General features: G+C 39.7%; 1 protein-coding gene across 4 annotated transcripts in view; it reads left to right on the top strand.

The window, feature by feature from the left end:
- The window catches only part of iqsec1b (IQ motif and Sec7 domain ArfGEF 1b), a 317,619-nt gene that overhangs the window by 110,291 nt on the left and 194,640 nt on the right, over nt 1–12,688 (top strand). For 3 of the 4 annotated variants that reach the window (XM_062987005.1, XM_062987008.1, XM_062987007.1), the window contains one exon: nt 4,398–4,505. The exons of the other annotated variant lie outside the window; for it this stretch is intronic. In XM_062987005.1, coding sequence (XP_062843075.1) covers nt 4,398–4,505 — 108 coding nt within the window. The remainder of the gene's footprint in view (nt 1–4,397; nt 4,506–12,688) is intronic. 4 annotated transcript variants of the gene reach the window in all.

Below are 12,688 nucleotides of genomic sequence, written 5' to 3'. Positions count from 1 at the left end.
GTGACCTTAATGTAATGAAAATGTTGATGGGCGTCTAAATGTGGCACAAGCTGGCTGGTGAGACATTAGAAAAGTGCTGGTCGGGGCCTAAAAGATCCCTGGGGTGAAGGCAGTACCAAAATGAGGCAGTGTGAGACCAGCTTCCCTTCTTGGTGTGACCATTCATTAGTGACCATTAGCTTTCTTTGTTTCTTTATTTCCTTTCTATATATAGAGGGCTCAGTGATCAAGGCTTTATATGTACTGGCTGTTTTACACACACTGCCAAATTAATAATAATAATAATAATAATAATAATTAATAATAATAATAATAATAATAATAATAATAATAATAATAATAATAAACAGTCTAGTATTTGCTAAGCCACCACTGCTTATAAAATAATAATAATAATAATAATAAATTAATTAGTTAAACTGTCCAATATCTGCTGAGCCAACACTGTTGTAAAAAAGCAGTAAAATAAAATAAATATTAAATAATAATAATATTACATATAACACTAATAGTAATTAAACAGTTCAGAATCTGCTAAGCCACAACCACCCTTATAAAATAAAATAAAATTAATATTTATTATTATTCTTGATAAATTGATTTTTTTTTTTAATTGAGATGTTTCTAAAATGTTCACTGTGAAAAGTAATTAACCATAAAGATATTTTACATGACTTTTTTATAACCCATCATTCCAGAGCACGTCAATAATTCTATATCTGACTGGATATAATATATAGACGCTGGTGCCTGCCAGTACTGTGAAGCTCATTCTCGAGGCCGTGCACACGACATGATCAATAAGACTGAATGCAGTAGCGAAGGATAACAGCAGGTTTTTGTTTTTCTCTCTGCTATTATAGTTATTATTTAGAGGGTTCGTTTTTCTTCTTGAGCTGAAGAGTACCGGCTCTATAAATCAGTGCAGGGCTGGTGGAAGTAAAGGTTCACAAGTAATGAGAATTTAGCTCCTGCTCTTAGGGTTACTCACCCCTGTCGAACTGGCTTCCTGGGGGGATGAAGGTGGACTCGCATCAGCTGTGGCAGATTGAACGTTTAAAAGAAGAGGGCAGGAGTAATCATCCAGTCGCATTAAGAGCTGTGTTAGCAAGGCCAGCTACGCTTTTATCACTCTCTGTGTTTCCAAGCACTTGGTCTGTTGGGATGGTGCCGTTAAAAGCTGAAAGGTCATTTGTTTTTTAATAGTGTGGTTGTGCTACGGTCGCTGATTAAAGGCTTAGCACTTTAGATAAATGTTCATTTCCTTGTAGAATTGTAATTCTTATTTCAATTTCTAGAGCCAGTTGTAGCTCAAGTAGTCCTTGTATTATCATGGCTTTTTTAAAGCTCATGCCAACCTTTATGACTTTTTCAGAGTAGGGTAATAAAGCGGTGGCTGTTAAATATCTTCAGAATGAGGTCTGGTAGGTGGTTTAAAGCAGCCATGAAGCATGTCTAGGTAAACTTAATAATGTATAGGGGTTTTAATAATAATAATAATAATAATAATAATAATAATAATAGTTAAACAGTCCAGTGTCCGCCAAGCCACCAATGCCCTTCTAAAATAATAACAATAATAATAATTAAACAATATAATAATAATAATAAATACTATAATAACTATAAATAAACTATAAATAAATAATAACAATAACAATAGTTTAAGTTCAGTATGCACAGAGCCACCGCTGCCCTTCTATAATAATAATCATAATAATAATAATCATAATAATAATAACAATAATAATAACAATAATGATAGTAATAATAATAGTCCAGTGTCCGCCAAGCCACCAATGCCCTTCTAAAATAATAATAATAATAATAACAATAATAATAATAATACATACTAATAACAGTAATTTAAGTCCAGTATATTATTATTATTATTATTTTAATTAAACAACCACCACTGCCCTTCTAAAATAATATTAATAATAAATACTTCTAATAAAAACAACAATAATAATAGTTAAACAGTCCAGTATACGCAGAACCACCACTGCCATTCTAAAATAATAATAATAATAATAATAATAATTATTATTATTATTATTATTATTATTATTATTATTATTATTACTTTAATTAAATAGTATAATAATAATAATAATAAATACTACTAATAAATAAAAAACAACAATAACAATAGTTTAAGTTCAGTATGCACAGCAGTGGCTCACTGCTGTGAAGAGCAGCAGTGGCTCACTGCTGCTCTTCTAAAATAGTAATAATAATAATAATAATAATAATAATAATAATGTAAGTACATAAGCAATATTGGTGGACAGCTCTAGACAGATCTAGACAGATCTAGACAGCCCTAAATACAGCTCCATAGACAGCTCTATTGACAGCTCTATAGACAACTTGAATGAATTTCTTGGAAAATCCAATTTCAGTTGTTTTACTGTATATTAGCTTTGTTTTTGTCGTGCAGGTACATGAGCAATGTTGGTGGACAGCTCTAGACAGATTTAGACAGCTCTATAGACACTATGGACAGCTCTGTTGACAGTTCTATAGACAGCTTTATTGACAGCTCTATAGACAGCTCTATAGACAGCTCTATCAACAGCTCTATCAACAGCTCTATCAACAGCTCTCTAGACAGCTCTCTAGACAGCTCTCTAGACAGCTCTCTAGACAGCTCTATAGACAGCTCTATAGACAGCTTGAATGAATTTCTACAAACTTTCTGGCTCTGTGGTTTTAAACTGTTGCTCACGGCTCCGCTGCAGCATGATGCCTAGCCAACAAATTAATTGACTTTGCTGTATAAAATATGACTCCTGGCGTGTCGGAGCAGCAGAGGGGAATTGTCAAGCCTTCGGTCGACTCCAGCTATTACCTTTGATCTCTGTAAGACTCCCTGACCCATTTCCGTCATTTTCTTTTCCATTCCGCATTCCAGCTCCGCTCATCAAGAGTCGCTCCTATCTGTGCACGCGCTGCCTGCATCCGTCTGTATCGGCTGCCCCCGCCCCGCTTTTTATCTCTTAACTAAGTGAGCGGGCTGGCAGACGAGAGCCGCTCCATCCAGGCGCGATTATGCGAATCGCTGCGGCTCCAGGCTTGATTTGCGGCGCTGGAGTGCCTGGGAACGCCGGCTGAACGTAATGACTAATTCTGAGCTCGGTAATGTGCCAGTCAGCACTTGTTCTGCCGCACTTTCCATCAACATACTCGCCTTCCGATCTTGCCTTTTCTATTTGAGAGTGATTTACAGCTTGAGAGCATTGTTTTCCTGCTTTATTTCTTCATCATCAAATTAGGGGTGGACGCCTGCATCTTCTGTCTTCTGTGTCATCATCATCATCATCATCATGTGCTCCTCATTTCTGATTTTCCATTATAAAAATATATACTGTACAATGCCAAAGTTGGGACAGTATGGAAAATGCAAATAGAATAAAAACGCAGTGTTCCTTACATTTACTTTGACTTTTATTTCATTGCAGACAGTTTGAACTCAAGATATTACATTTCAGGCCGGAAACACATTCCAAAAATAGTTGGGACGGGGGAAATTTAGGGCTAGTAATGACGTGAAAATACTAAATAATGATGTGATTCCAAGCATCCAGGAAAGGCTGAGTCTTTGATGAGCAAAAATGATCAGAGGATCTCCAGTTTGTCAACAAATGTGTGAGAAAATGATTGAAATGTTTAAAAACAATGAACCTCAAAGAAAGACTGGAAGGGATTTGCATATTTCTTCCTCTACAGTGCATAATATCATTAAACCATTCAAGGAATCGTAAAGGCCAAGGGCGCAAGCTTAAGCTGAACGCCCGTGATCTTCGATCCCTCAGACGGCACTGCATCAAGAACCGCCACATGGCTGAGGGATTACTTTGGCAAACCTTTGTCAAGCACTACAATACAGAGTTACATGCACAAATGCCACTTAAAACGTTACTGTGCAAAAAAAAGAAGCTTTATGTTAACCATGTCCAGAAGTGGCGTCGACTTCTCTGGGCTCTGAGGCGTCTAGGATGGACCATCACACAGTAGAAACGTGTATTGTGGTCAGAAGAATTAGCATTCCAGGTCCGTTTTGGGAAAAATGGACGGCATGTGCTACGGACCAAAGATGAACAGGACCATCCAGACCGTTATCAGGGACAAGTCCAAAAGCCAGGACGCTTCTGTGATGGCAGCGTTAATGCAGAAAAGTACATTGAGATCTTAGAGCAACATATGCTGCCTTCAAGATGTCATCTTTTCCAGGGACGTCCATGCATTTTTGCATTTTTTTTTTTATTTGCATTTTCCATACTGTCCCAACTTTTCCTGATTTAGGGTTGTAAATACTGAAATAGAATGTTGTATGAAGTACAACCACGATAAAGAACATCTTAATATGTCTTTCTTTTTGTTTCCCTTCAAAGACGGCACACTTCTTTACCCGTGGAAGGCTCAGATAACCAAGGCAGCTATATAATCTCTCCCTGTCGAAGAAGTTACCCCTGTCGAAAATGGAAGTCGGCATCTTTTCGGTAAATTGAAAGGTTTACTCTTTGCTTCTGTCCTGCGGGAACTGTTTGAATCTTCTAGTGTTTGTAGATGCTGTTTAAACCAGTGGATTTCATTGCAGGGAGATTTTGTTTGCTTTTCACTTTGTCGTCCTGCTGTGGAGTGATCGAACCTGAGACCACGTTACTTTCATATGGCTGGGTGCACTGATATGGAAAATCTGGGGGGAGAAAAAAAATACACTGGCTTTTCCAGCTGTGAAGAAGTAAGACATGGACTGGTACTAAACGTTTCGCAGATGATGCCAGTCATGTTGTTGGAGCTAAGGCCTTTCAAGAGACAGCTTGCAAGTCTGTTGCCTCAAATGATGCTGTGCAGTCTCCTATGCCAGGGGTTTTCAACCTTTTTGGACATGCGCCCCCTTCCGTGTGCCGACCTCGAACTTGCCATCCCCCCAACCCATTGCGAAAGCTATAAACGAGCTGAAATAATATCATTAACGCTGTGCACATCATACATATGATGCAATTTTGCTGATTGAAATACACTATATTGCCAAAAGTATTCGCTCGCCTGCCTTCACACACATATGAACTTGAGTGACGTCCCATTCTTAATCCATAGGGTTTAATATGATTTCGGCCACCCTTTGAAGCTATAACAGCTTCAACTCTTCTGGGAAGGCTTTCCACAAGGTTTAGGAGTGTGTTTATGGGAAGTTTTGACCATTCTTCCAGAAGCGCATTTGTGAGGTCAGACACTGATGTTGGACGAGAAGGCCTGGCTCACAGTCTCCGCTCTAATTCATCCCAAACGTGTTCTATTGGGTTGCAGGCCAGTCAAGTTCTTCCACACCAAACTCGCTCATCCATGTTGCTTTGTGCACTGGTGCGCAGTCATGTTGGAACAGGAAGGGGCCATCCCCAAACTGTTCCCACAAAGTTGGGAGCATGAAATTGTCCAAAATCTCTTGGTATGCTGAAGCATTAAGAGTTCCTTTCACTGGAACTAAGGGGCCGAGCCCAACTCCTGAAAAACAACCCCACACCATAATCCCCCATCCACCAAACTTTACACTCGGCACAATGCAGTCAGACAAGTACTGTTCTCCTGGCAACCAAACCCAGACTCGTCCATCGGATTGCCAGAAGGAGAAGCGTGATTTGTCACTCCAGAGAACACGTCTCCACTGCTCTAGAGTCCAGTAGTGGCGTGCTTTACACCACTGCATCTGACGCTTTGCATTGCGCTTGGTGATGTAAGGCTTGGATGCAGCTGCTCGGCCATGGAAACCCATTCCATGAAGCTCTCTACACACTGTTCTTGAGCTAATCTGAAGGCCACATGAAGTTTAAAGATCTGTCATTTTACGTGGCCTACCACTTCGTGGCTGAGTTGCTGTCGTTCCCAATCGCTTCCACTTTGTTATAATACCACTGACCGTCGACTGTGGAATATTTAGTAGTGAGGAAATTTCACGACTGGGCTTGTTGCACAGGTGGCATCATATCACGGTACCACGCTGTAATTCACTGAGCTCCTGAGAGTGACCCATTCTTTCACAAATGTTTGTAGATGCAGTCTGCATGCCTAGGTGCTTGGTTTTATACACCTGTGGCCATGAAAGTGATTGGAACACCTGAATTCAATGATTTGGATGGGTGAGTGAATACTTTTGGCAATATAGTGTATTTACTTCAAAAAGACAATACAGCCCGATCTTATTCAATGTGACGGCTGAGCCTATTCTGCGCCCACATTATATTAATTCATGGTTAAATGTCAGTTACAGTCATACATCGTAAGCGGTACTTGCTTTTGATGTAGATGAGAGCAGAAAACGTTACTTCACAGAGCCAAAGTACATCAGTTGCTAAGTTCACTAGTTCACGATACTCTGACGGAAAACTCAGGGGAGCTAACTTTTAGCTCCACAGACAGAACAAGTCTGACTTGGCTACCGCTCTGTAGTAATAACCAGTTTAATTAAGCCTGCGACCAGTAAGGAAAGCGAGTCACAGTCAATGTTCCAGTAGCTGGTGTTTATTTGAAACCGCAGCGTTCATAATAATAATAACAGTAAAAACTGAGAGATGTCTGAGAGGAGAAACTTACACTTCGCTTAATACGAATCGACTCCTGACTCACTTATAGCGATACTGTGAACAGAGCATCACCCACTTTACACCTGTCTTAAAGATACACACACACATGTCCCATAACAGCCGCTATTGCTTTTGTCACCGATTTGTCTTCACTGTTAGCCCTTTTTTTAAGTTTCCTTAAGTTTTGCTAGCCTACAGTCCTTTTTTCAGACCGAGCTGGATAACATTAAACATGCGTGTGTCACGCCCCCGCCCCACAGGTTAAAAACCCTTGTCCTATGCTACCCCTTTTAGCTCAGTCTTATTTACTTACTGAGTCTTACAAGTAATAAAGGTGCGACCGGCATGTTGGTTGTATATAACCCTGCGTTCACACTGTCACAAATCCCTGGTAAGACAGTCCACATTCTTGCTGGCGATTAGGGTACCTTGGTTAAATGCCACTCCTATTAGCATTACCTGGTTGTTGTTTGGTGTGTTAAGGTTCAACAGATTCTGTCATGAGATTTGCTCTTATTTGATTCTTATTAATAATCAGCATTAAATACTTACATGCAGTAGTCTTGGAGCACTCACAAACAGATGCAGCTGTACCATTTATCACAGTTATAGGGGTGTTTTTCCTGCCATTAGGAAGGAAAGTACTATTTTTGGAGCTAGAGCAGGTGGTTAATGTAATTAATGTTGTTCTGTTATGGTACCCTCCATGAAAGATCACCAAGGAATATTCAAATAGCATTTAGCAAACTCCAAGCACTTACGGTTGTGGTTAGATAGAGGTGGTGTCTGATGGTAGTGTGGTATTATCCATCAGTGAATACTGGAATCATTTTGCCTCTTTTACCATCCTCTGCATTGTGTGTGTGGGCAAAACAAACCTGGTCATTCATCATTGTTCTTCTTTCAGATGATTAGAACATTTCAATTACTGTCCTTATTGTAAATATGGGTATTTTTAGGTTAGTAGTCATTCTTTAAAAAAGTAACGCACTTTTTCTCTTAGTTGAATTGTGAGTTCTTTTATTTTTTCTGTGGTCAACATTGACTTAGGGTATTTGACATCTGTGTCACCTCATATCTATACCCCAGTGAAACCGGAAGTCAAGAATTACTGCTTGATTCCTGGACACTGTCGGTTATAAGAGTTGTTTTTTGATAAATTAGCTTAATCCCAGACTGAAAAAAAAACAGATAAAGTATTGTATCATACCACAATTAGACTCTGGTAGATCCAACTGACCAATCATAGAGATGTTCATCACTACACCGGAAGCGAACGTCTTTCTGGAAGTGAACGTCCAGAAACACTGCACAATCCACTAAAAACACAAATGTAGCTCGTTAACTTTTACACCGTTAATCACAAACAATAAAACACCATGTGATGACATCACAAAGCGGCTGTATGATGATAAAATCAGGTTTATTCCCAGATGACATCACAATATAATAGACGGCTGAGTTTTATTAGTTTGATAGTGTAGAAATCAAAGAAACGCTCAGTTGGCACAAGGGCACTCAGTAGGGACCACGTGGCTAGGGACTCTTGTTGTTTACGATTTTTTTTGTGAGTCATGAGTCGAGTCCGAGTCATTTGAAACGAGTCCGAGTCGAGTCTGAAGTCGCTGTGTGTGCAGACTCGAGTCCCCATCTCTGGCTGTTGTTGCCCATTGAAAAGTGGCAGTAAAGAGATTTGATTGAGCCATGTGAGCCATAAACTAAGAGTTTAAGGAACAGCAAATGTTAATGTGAGATGTATGGGAGTCGCTTAGATGATGGAACGCTGTCTTTGAGAAAATTAGGTTGTGTAGTTCCTTTCTCTAGAACCTTCTTTATAGGACTTCATTGACTTCTTCTCTGAGACTGTAATATTTTTAGAAAAAGTAATAAAATAAATTTTTAAAAAAGAGCTCAGAATGTTTTGTACAAGAAGTTATAAATCATCAATATGAGTAGCAGTAATTTACTCTAATATGTACCTATTCAGCTTTCAGTTGAAGCTTAGATATGAGAATAAAGAATTTCATTGTACTGGACAAAATGATATAATGCTTTTAATGGATTTCAGGGTAAGGTCAGTGCAGGCTCAGTGCTTGTGGGTCAGTTCTGGAGCTTAATCTGTTATAAATGTCAGATACAGATATACAGAGACATGAAAATGATAATATAACCTGCCATAAATTCAAGTGGGTTTGGAGTGTAAAATTGAAATTGAGCGCTAAATAATGCAAAGTGAATGTAGCCTTCATGTCTAGACTTCATTACTGTATTATTGCTATAGAGGATGCTTGCTTTATCATGGCTTTAGTAAAGTACCCTGAAAACCTGACACTTTAGGTTTCACTGCCTTTTTCTTTGGGAGCAGGGGTTAGGGTTAAGGTTAGGGTTAGGGTTGGGGTTTTATTTTAAGAAATAATGTCAGAAATAATACGGATACAACATGAGATTTGCGACGCAGCAGTAATTACAGTAACAAGCTAAGCCATTTTTTCATGCTAGTTGTTACCTAATAAAAAGTGGCAGTAAAGAGATTTGATTGAAACACGAGAGACGTAAATTAAGGGTTAAGGAACAGCAAATGTCGTGTAGATGATGGAATGCTGTCTTTGTGAAGACCTTCTTTGTAGGTCTTCATTGACTAATATTTTTTGAAAAGTAATTAAGTAAATTATTAAAACAAAACTCCAATTTTTTTGCACAAAACTTATTAATCGTCAATATTAATAGCAATAATTTACTCTAATATGTACAGTACCTAGTCAGTCAAATCATTTTAAGTGAGCAGGAATATGCCGCAGCGGTAAAGCACGTTGTTAATTCAGACATCCCGCTGTGTTACATTAGCATGCACGTAGCAACCTACTGACTTTAATGAGCATTCCTTAATTATACCGAGCACATCTTAGTGTATCCGTATTCCGCACGCGTGCCACAAGATCAATAGCATGTTTGGACTTCAAACAATTTCTTGCCGAGTCAGGGAATTGCCTATCAGTGGGCAGTGCTTAAGATAAAGTACAGTACAATGACAGGGATCATTACAAAATATGCACTTTCAAAGATTAAACCTTAAAGCAGGTACTACATGAAACTTTTTTAATGCTACGTTGCTATATGAAAGCAGGGTTTTCCAATTTTGCTCCCAACTTAGTCGTATCCAATTACCCGATTGCATCACGCTTCCTCTCTACTGCTGCTGACCTTCACTCCTGACCAAGGAGAGCCGGGACAAACACTTCTTTTTACCAGCACAAGGTGAGTTCATACGGGGCTCAGTCTCGCATACAGAGAGTCGCGCACTGATCCCCATTATTCCCTGTCTCATATTGCAACAGTTATAATGAATCCCGTCCGGCATCCAACCTGACGCACAAGCCAATCATTGTCTGTATAGCCGCCCAGCCTGCCGGTAGCAGAGCTGAGATTCGAACTCACTAGTTCAATATGTCAGACTGGGTTGAGACCTGCAGCAAAGTGCAGTGACTAATCAACTAGTTGTCATTTATTTTCAATTAGAGCTGACGTTTTCCACTGACTGGAGGCGGAGCAAACATTAGCAATGCAAAGTGGGCGGAGTTTAATGTCATCAAAATGGAAAAAAAAACTAATGTAGTTTTCTTGTCTGTTCAACAGTGGCAACCAAACACACACAAACAATGATGCCACTTCCGGTGTAAACACAGGGTAATGAGCGATTCTCACAAGACGTTAAAGTATGTCTGTGGGTATTTGTGCCCATTCATTCGAAGGAGCATTTGTATGGCTGGCCACCACTTTGTCCCCAGAGCCATTAGGCTCTTAAACTCTATGCAGGGGGATGGAGAAGAACGGAAGTAATGGAATTGTGGCACACGTATATTTCTATGTATCTATGTAGATACATAGATATATGGGTGGATGGATGGATGGATGGATAGATGGATGGATAGGTAGATGGATAGTTGGATGGGTGGATGGATGGATGGATGGATGGACGGACTAATAGATGGATAGATGGATAGACGGACGGATAACAGATGGATAGATAGATGGATAGACAGACAGACAGACAGACAGACAGATAGACGGATGGATAGATACTGTAGATAGATAGTTGGATGTATGGATGGATGGATGGATGGATGGCTGGATGGATGGCTGGATGGATGGATGGATGGATGGCTGGATGGATGGATGGATGGATGGATGGATGGATGGATGGATGGATATAGATAGATGGACGGATAACAGATGGACGGATGGACGGACGGACGGATAAATAGATAGATGGATGGATGAATGGATGGAAAGATAGACCAATGTACAAATGGATGGATGGCTGTCTGGCTGGACGGACGGATAGATGACTAGACGGATGGACAGACAGACAGATAAAAAGATAGAGAACACCTCCATATGTACCCACAGACCTTGTTGTTGTGATTATGGAGGTAATTGTTTGTATGATGTGAATCTTTATAGTGTATTATTACTTTTGACTTATGTAACTTATATAACTTATGTAACTTATGTAACGTCCATCCATCCATCCATCCATCTGCCCATCCATCCATCCATCCATCAATCTATCTATCCGTCCATCCATCCATTTATCCATTTATCCATTTATCCATCCATTTATCCATCCATCCATCCATCCATCCGTTCCAGTTCATTCTAAAACTGTTCAGTGGGGAGGAGGTCAGGGCTTTGTGCACACCACTGGAGTTCCTGTACACCATTAGTCACCATCAGAACTTGGAATGCTGGAACAGAGCAACGTTTTCAGCCAAAATACCCGTATTTAGTAATTTCGATGGTCATCGACATACTTTTGGCCAGAAGATCTAGAAGATTCATTATTAGCTACCTCTACTGCTCATTAATGTATGAAACCTTTTATATTGTTATATATTACGGGTTTCTATGATTTCCATCATTCGGATGGGCTGTTTATATGGTGCTTAATAATAAATTCCTACTGTGCATCGTCAGGATTTACAAGTAAGGGAAGAAAATCAATGACTGTGCTCCAAACATCCATCCTCAATTGTGCTTGCATTCAGACTAATCCAGAGATGTTAGAGTTTGTCCCACTCAACAGAACCCACTCTTTAATGACTGTGTGTATGTGTGTGTGTGTGTGTGTTTCATATCGCTTTTGGCTTGCTTCCCTGCTGTTGGCAAGCGTTAGGGTGGTTTGATATACGAGCGGTGAGTGCGGGTGGGCGGCTTCGTTTGGCGGGCCATTGATGAGCGGCTGAGTGAAGAAAGCAGCACTACTTCATCACTGTAGCGGGCGGTGTTATAGGATGCAGTCGGTCCTCGGCCTGTCGCTGGACCACGCCACTCCTACAGGCGGTTAATTAACTTTCCTCCTCTGTGCTGATGAAAAGCAGAAAGGAGGCACTCGTAGACCAACCTTCATGTGTGTGTGTGTGTGTGTGTGTGTGTAGCACTTTAATGTCAGATGCTGGTAAAAAATGGCTCAAATTGCATGTATTCTGGACCATTTCCCTAGTAGTCACATGCTGTTTGAATACACAGGGGGGAAGAACTTCTGTATTTTAGAGACACATAAAATGCTCTGCTAGACATCTGGTCAGAAAAAGTTGAGACAGTATGGAAAATGCAAATAAAATAAAAACAGTGTTCCTTACATTTACTTTGACTTTTATTTCATTGCAGACAGGATGAACCTGAGATATGTCATGTTTTATCTGCTCAACTTCATTTCATTTATTAATAAACATCCATTCCTGCATTTCAGCCCTGCAACACATTCCAAAAAAAGTTGGGACAGTAAAGCATTTACAGCGTATCACAAAAGTGAGTACACCGCTCACATTTCTGCAGATATTTAAGTATATCTTTTCATGGGACAACACTGACAAAATGACACTTTGACACAATGAAAAGTAGTCTGTGCGCAGCTTATATAACAGTGTAAATTTATTCTTCCCTCAAAATAACTCAATATACAGCCATTAATGTCTAAACCACTGGCAACAAAAGTGAGTACACCCCTTAGTGAAAGTTCCTGAAGTGTCAATATTTTGTGTGGCCACCATTATTTCACAGAACTGCCTTAACTCTCCTGGGCATGGAGTTTACCACTGGAA

The sequence above is a fragment of the Trichomycterus rosablanca genome, chromosome 24 (genome assembly GCF_030014385.1).
Source record: "Trichomycterus rosablanca isolate fTriRos1 chromosome 24, fTriRos1.hap1, whole genome shotgun sequence".
Taxonomy (NCBI): Eukaryota; Metazoa; Chordata; class Actinopteri; order Siluriformes; family Trichomycteridae; genus Trichomycterus; species Trichomycterus rosablanca.
Note: the sequence above shows the minus strand (reverse complement) of the source record. Positions and strands in the feature narration are given on the sequence as shown.